The 5,783-nt window shown below is 37.5% G+C and overlaps 1 protein-coding gene across 1 annotated transcript in view; it reads left to right on the forward strand.

Annotated features, from left to right (window-relative positions):
- Positions 1–50: 50 nt before the first annotated feature.
- Positions 51–5,783, forward strand: part of LOC103271929 (HLA class II histocompatibility antigen, DM alpha chain) — a 36,172-nt gene continuing 30,439 nt past the window's right edge. The window contains exon 1 of the mRNA XM_008069428.1: positions 51–159. Coding sequence (XP_008067619.1) covers positions 102–159 — 58 coding nt within the window. The 5' untranslated portion in view covers positions 51–101. The remainder of the gene's footprint in view (positions 160–5,783) is intronic.

A 5,783-nucleotide genomic window follows, 5' to 3' on the forward strand; every position in this document is an offset into this window, starting at 1 on the left:
GCTCGGTTCCTCCTCCGCCCGTGTAAGTTGCTGCCGGCAAGTCCTAATAGTCCAGCAGGCCATGATAATTCACGCTGCAGAGCTGTTATCAGTGAAGGAGAATGGGACCTGGATCTGGAGGTGTGACGGTCTGCAGGGTGGGGCCCCTCACCTGGTACAGTATGTGTGGTTCGACCGCGGAAAAGGGAGTTTATCGCCCTTGTGGTGCCTGCGGCGCAGGAGATGAGGTGCGGACCGTAGATGTGGGCGTTTTATTCGGGTCTTAGGCAGCTTGACAACCTTTTATGTCCATTGCATCCACCCTAGACTTTTTCGTTGAGACCTGTCAGTCCCTTGACTCTTCGGATCTCGTGGTGGACCATTTAAGCAAAAACTCTTATACTCCTAAAGCTTTGCCCTCTACTCACAATCTTGAATACCTCCCGTAACAATTTAGGGATTGGTAACATAAAATATTATAGTGATTCTGTTGCCACCTAAAGCAATCCTTTGATGTCCTTAAAGATAACCTCTCCTTTGATTCCTCGGCGTATGGTACTGTATAGATTTTTCATTCTGCAGTCCTTAATATCTTCTCCCACCAACAGGTATCACCTGTCAGAACAGAAAGGCCAACTTGTCAGAGAACTTGTGACTTCCCATCTCCCATCTGCAAACGGGCCATGTGTGCATCCCTTTCCCATTTTACTGGGGATCTCCCCTTTGGTTGAAGGAAATTCCTTTACTGGTAACCTGAGCAACCTTCTCTATTACCCTGCAGCTATCCTCCGCCTTTTTAACTAATCCGTTTTAGTTTCTCAGCTCCAAAAAAGAAAAAACCCTTTCAATATCATACTCTCTGTAGATTTATTTATCTCACAGCTCCTTTAAACAACCAAGACCTCAAATTAAAAGTATACTTACCATCTAAATTATCTTTCTTTTCCTTATCTCTTCCCATCCCCATTCTTCAACCCATTTCTGTCAGGCTTCTATCGAAAACTTTTCTGGCAAATGTCATCAAGAACCTCCTAATTGGCAAAGTCAGGAAGCAATTTTCAGTTTTCACCTTATTTGACCTGTCAGAAGCAATTGACATTTGATCGTGCTTCCTTCTTGACATTTTCTATATCCTTGATTTCTGTGACCAGTCTCACCTATTTCTTTTCCTACTTGTCTAACTGTTTGACAGTCTTCTGTGAATTCTTCTTTAGCCCCTTCCTATGTGTTGATGTTTACCAGGATTATACCTGTTTGTTTCTCTAGGTAATCTCACTCAGTGGTGCAAAGACTCTCAAATCTGTGTCTTCAGGTCAGACAGCTTTCCTAAGCATCTCGTTTATTCCCTGCATTCTGGAAAATCACTGCTTCCAGATCCCTCCCTATCCTCGCTTCCGCCAAATGAGTCACAGGGAGGCTACTGTTGCGCCATAATTTGGAAAAGTAACTCTTTCCTCATTCCTCCTAACTTTCTACTAAATATTCCCACTTGGATAACCCTCAGACACTTAAACATGTTCAAAATTGATGTAATCTGTATACACTGTAGATCTGCGCTTTCTCTTGTATTATCCTAAGTAATGGCGGTCACAAAGCCTGGAATCTGGGAGCTCATTCTTGATTTTCTTTTCTCATGCACCTCTTATCATTTTGCCTCTCATGTGTCTACTGAATCACACTTCTGTGCTAGTTCTATCATCTGAGCTACATCAACAGTCTAGGTGGTTCCTTATCTCTAGCGCTGCACAGTAGCCACTAGCCTTGTGTGGCTATTTGGATTTAAATTAATTAATATTTCATACAATTTTAAATTTAGCTCCACAGTTACACTAACAGCATTTTAAAGTTCTTAATAGCCACATGTGGCTAGTAGCTGTCATATGGAACAACCCAGATTATTGAACATTTTTGCCACTGCAGAAAGTTCTGTTGGCCGGTGTTGCTCTAAACTTTCCTCTCTGCCACAATACTGCCATGAGCAAGCTTTCTGAAATATAACTCTAGCCATGTGCCATTGTTTAAACCCTATATAAATTCTTCATTGACTATGTGATGAAGTCCAAATTCTTGTGCTTGCCAGAAAGATCTGCTTACCTTTCGAGGCTCATGTCTAGCTACTTCCTCTTGGGCCCTATACCTCAGCTATACAGAACTATTTCCCAGACACATCATTTTGTTTCATGCCTCTGTGTTTACACATGTGCATTCTCTAATTGACTTTTCCTCAGTTTATCTGAGCCCAAATAGCAACATCTCTGAAAATCTTCCTCTTACCTCCCAAACTGCTCATTCTTTGGTGTCCCTTCCTCTTGTGATCATACTTTCCACAGTGAATAGCATTTATATGATTACATGTTTCTTTCTCCACTGCTGGATTTTGATCTTGAGAGCAGGGCCAAGTTGTATTCCTTTTTTAATTTATATATATATATATATATACACACACACACACACACACACACATATATGTACATATGTATATATATACACATATATATATGTATATATAATATTTATTTATTCAAAGTCCTGGCATGGTACCTGGCCAATATGAGGTGCTCACTAATTGAGCAAATGCTGAAGTGAATTGATGCCTAAGTAAATATGTAACTTAGGTAAGATTGCAATGTATATGGATTATGGATACCACCTATAGTATTGGGGAATAATCTTGCCTTTAGGTACATATCTGAGACATTGGAATGGTGCGAGGAAAGACGGAAGCAGAACAGCACAGGTTATTTTCACAGATAGCAGTATGGTTCATTCTAGCCAGAACATGAGCTACAAGAAGTAGCGCAGAACAGAAAACTGGAAGGTAAATGTATTTGTGGAGGCCACATTATGGAGGGTTTCTAGTGCTGTTTGGATCTGGTGGGGAGCCACTAAAAGTTTGAACAATGACTTGATTGGAATTCTGTTGTATGATAGGAATTCTGTTGTTAGATAGGATTTCTGTCTTCGTAGTTAGCACTGTATGTCTTTATAAACTTCAAATAAAAATGTCCGAGGTTAGAAGGAGATATGATTGATGATAGCTAACATTTATTGAGTACTTAAAATGTGTCAGGTACTGTTATAAGTGCTTTATGCATATTAACTCTTTTAATTCATGTTACCCTGTAAAGTTGATACTACTTTTATCACCCTACATTTTTCAAATGATACAACTGAAGCAAGAGATGTCTTAGTCTGTTTTCTGCTGCTTATAACAGAATACCACAGAGTAGGTAATTTATAAATCATACAAGTTAATTGGGCTCACGGTTCTGGAGGCTGTGAAGTCTAAGAGCATGGCATTGGCATCTGGCAAGAGCCTTGTGCTGCATTATACCATGGTGGAAGGGCAGATGGGCACATGAGACAGAGAATGGGGGCCAGAACTTATCCTTTTTATTGGGAAGCCACTTCCACAATAACAGCACTAATCTATTCCCTCATGACTAATTACCTCATAAAGATACTGCTTCTTAATACCATCAAAATGGCAATGAACTTCAGTATGAGTTTGGAGGGGGCAATCAAACCATAGCAGATGTTAAATAATTTTCATAAGGTTGCACTTTTGATAAGTAGCAGAGCTGGGATTTGAACTTAGCTGCCTCTGGATGGTGTGTTATCCTGGCTGCTAGGCACAGTAGGGAGTTAAAGATCCAGGATTGAAACTGGAAAAAAAAATATTAGGGAAAGTCTATTTGAGTCATCTTTTTTTATTATTATTCTCCTTTCATCTTGCAGAGACTTTGAGGTGATGTTTGAATCAGCCATAAAAGTAGAGAGATTTATAAGGGAGAAAGTATAAAACAGAATTTAGTTTAGGGTCAAGGATTAAGTTATGGATTAGATCCTCATTTAGAAAACAAGAATAGGAAGTGGCACCAATGGAAGAGCACCAGACAAAGAGCAACATAATTCGAGGAAGCTAGAACCAGAGATGGTTTCAGTGAGGATTTCATGCCTATTGAATGAATGACTAAATTTTGAGTTCTCAAGCTTTTTTGTGCCTTGGACTTTTTTTGGCAGTTTGATGAAACCTTTGGACTTTTACTGACAATAATATTTGTAAATGCATAATATAAAATATAAACTATGATTATCAAAATACAACAGTCCCCTTTATCTACAGTTTCACTTTTCTGTGGTTTCAGTTATCCAAGGTCAACCCCAGTTTGAAAATAAGTACAATAAGATATTGAGAGAGAGAGAGAGAGACCACATTCACATAACTTTCATTACAATATATTATTATAATTGTTCCATTTTATTATAATTATTATTGTTAATCTTTTCCTGTGCCTGATATTTAAATTAAACTTTATCATAGGCATCTATGTGTAGGAAAAACCATAGTATGTATATATAAGGTTCAGTAACATTCTTGGTCTCAACCATCCACTAAGATTCTTGCAACCTATCTCCTGTGGATAAGTGGGGGACTACTGTAGTTACAGAATGTGTGATGAACTAGTAGTATGTGTTTCTGTATTAATACAATACAGTGTTTCTTTACTGATACATTAAATAGCATGATTTACTGGATTTAACAACTCCCATTGTTGAAAAAAGAATTATTTTGAGATTTCTATAACAACTATAATGTGATATGAAAATGTTAATTGATGTTTTCTATTGATGACAATATTACAGGTACTGCTAGTACAAATCTTTTCTATATTTAGAAGACTAAATTCGATATTCATAAACATTAAATTCTATATTTATGTTTTATATTCATAAAATTAAATTTGTTATTTATTGAAAATAAAGATGACTTTAAAAAAATTCCGTCCAAGTTCAGATCTCTGAATTTTTTAAATTAAAAACATTTTTATTGACACGTAATAATTGTGCTTATTTATGGGGTATATGTGGTATTTTGATACACACATATAATATATAATTATAAAATCAGGGTTATTAAGATATTCATCACCTCAAACATTTATAATTTCTTTGTAGCAGAAATATTTCAAATCTTCTCTTCTAGCTGTTTTGAAATAATATAGTAAATTAATGTTAACTATAGTTACCCTGCTGTGCTATTGAGTACTAGAACTTATTCCTTCTATCTAACTATATTTTTGTTGCCTTTATGAATCTTTCTTTATCCCCCACCCACATTTCCTAGCCTCTGATAACCATCATTCTAATTCTACTCTCCACCTCCATGAGGTCAGCTTTTATTGTTGTTGTTACTGTTGTTGTTTATATAGACATGGAGTTTCACTATGCTGCCCAGCTGGTCTCGAACTCCTGGCCTCAAAGGATCCTCCCACTTCAGACTCCCAAACTGCTGGGATTACAGGTGTTATCACCATGCCTGACCTGAGATCAACTTTTAGAGCTCCCACATATGAGTGAAAACATGTGATATTTTCTTTCTGTGCCTGGCTTATTTCACTTGACATAATGACTTCCACTTCTATCCATGTTGCTCAAAATGACAAAATTTTATTCTTTTTATGGCTGAATAGTATTCCATTGTGTGTGTGTGTGTGTGTGTGTGTGTGTGTGTATATGTGTATGTATCACATCTTCTTTATCTATTTACTCATTGATGGGCATTTAGGATGATTCCATGTCTTTGCTGTTGTAAGTAGTGCTGCAACAAACACGGGCATGCAGATATCTCTTCGATGTACTGATTTTTTTTCTTTTGGATATATACCTTGCAATTGGATTGATGGATCATAGAGTAAATCTATTTTTAGTTTAGTTTTTTTTTTTTTTTTGAGTCGAAGTCTCACTCTGTCACCCAGACTGGAGTGCAGTGGCCGCTCCCGGCCACCGCAGCCTCGACCTGC

Source organism: Carlito syrichta, unplaced genomic scaffold (assembly GCF_000164805.1).
Source record: "Carlito syrichta isolate Samal-C Ts95f unplaced genomic scaffold, Tarsius_syrichta-2.0.1 Scaffold312028, whole genome shotgun sequence".
NCBI classification, from domain to species: Eukaryota; Metazoa; Chordata; class Mammalia; order Primates; family Tarsiidae; genus Carlito; species Carlito syrichta.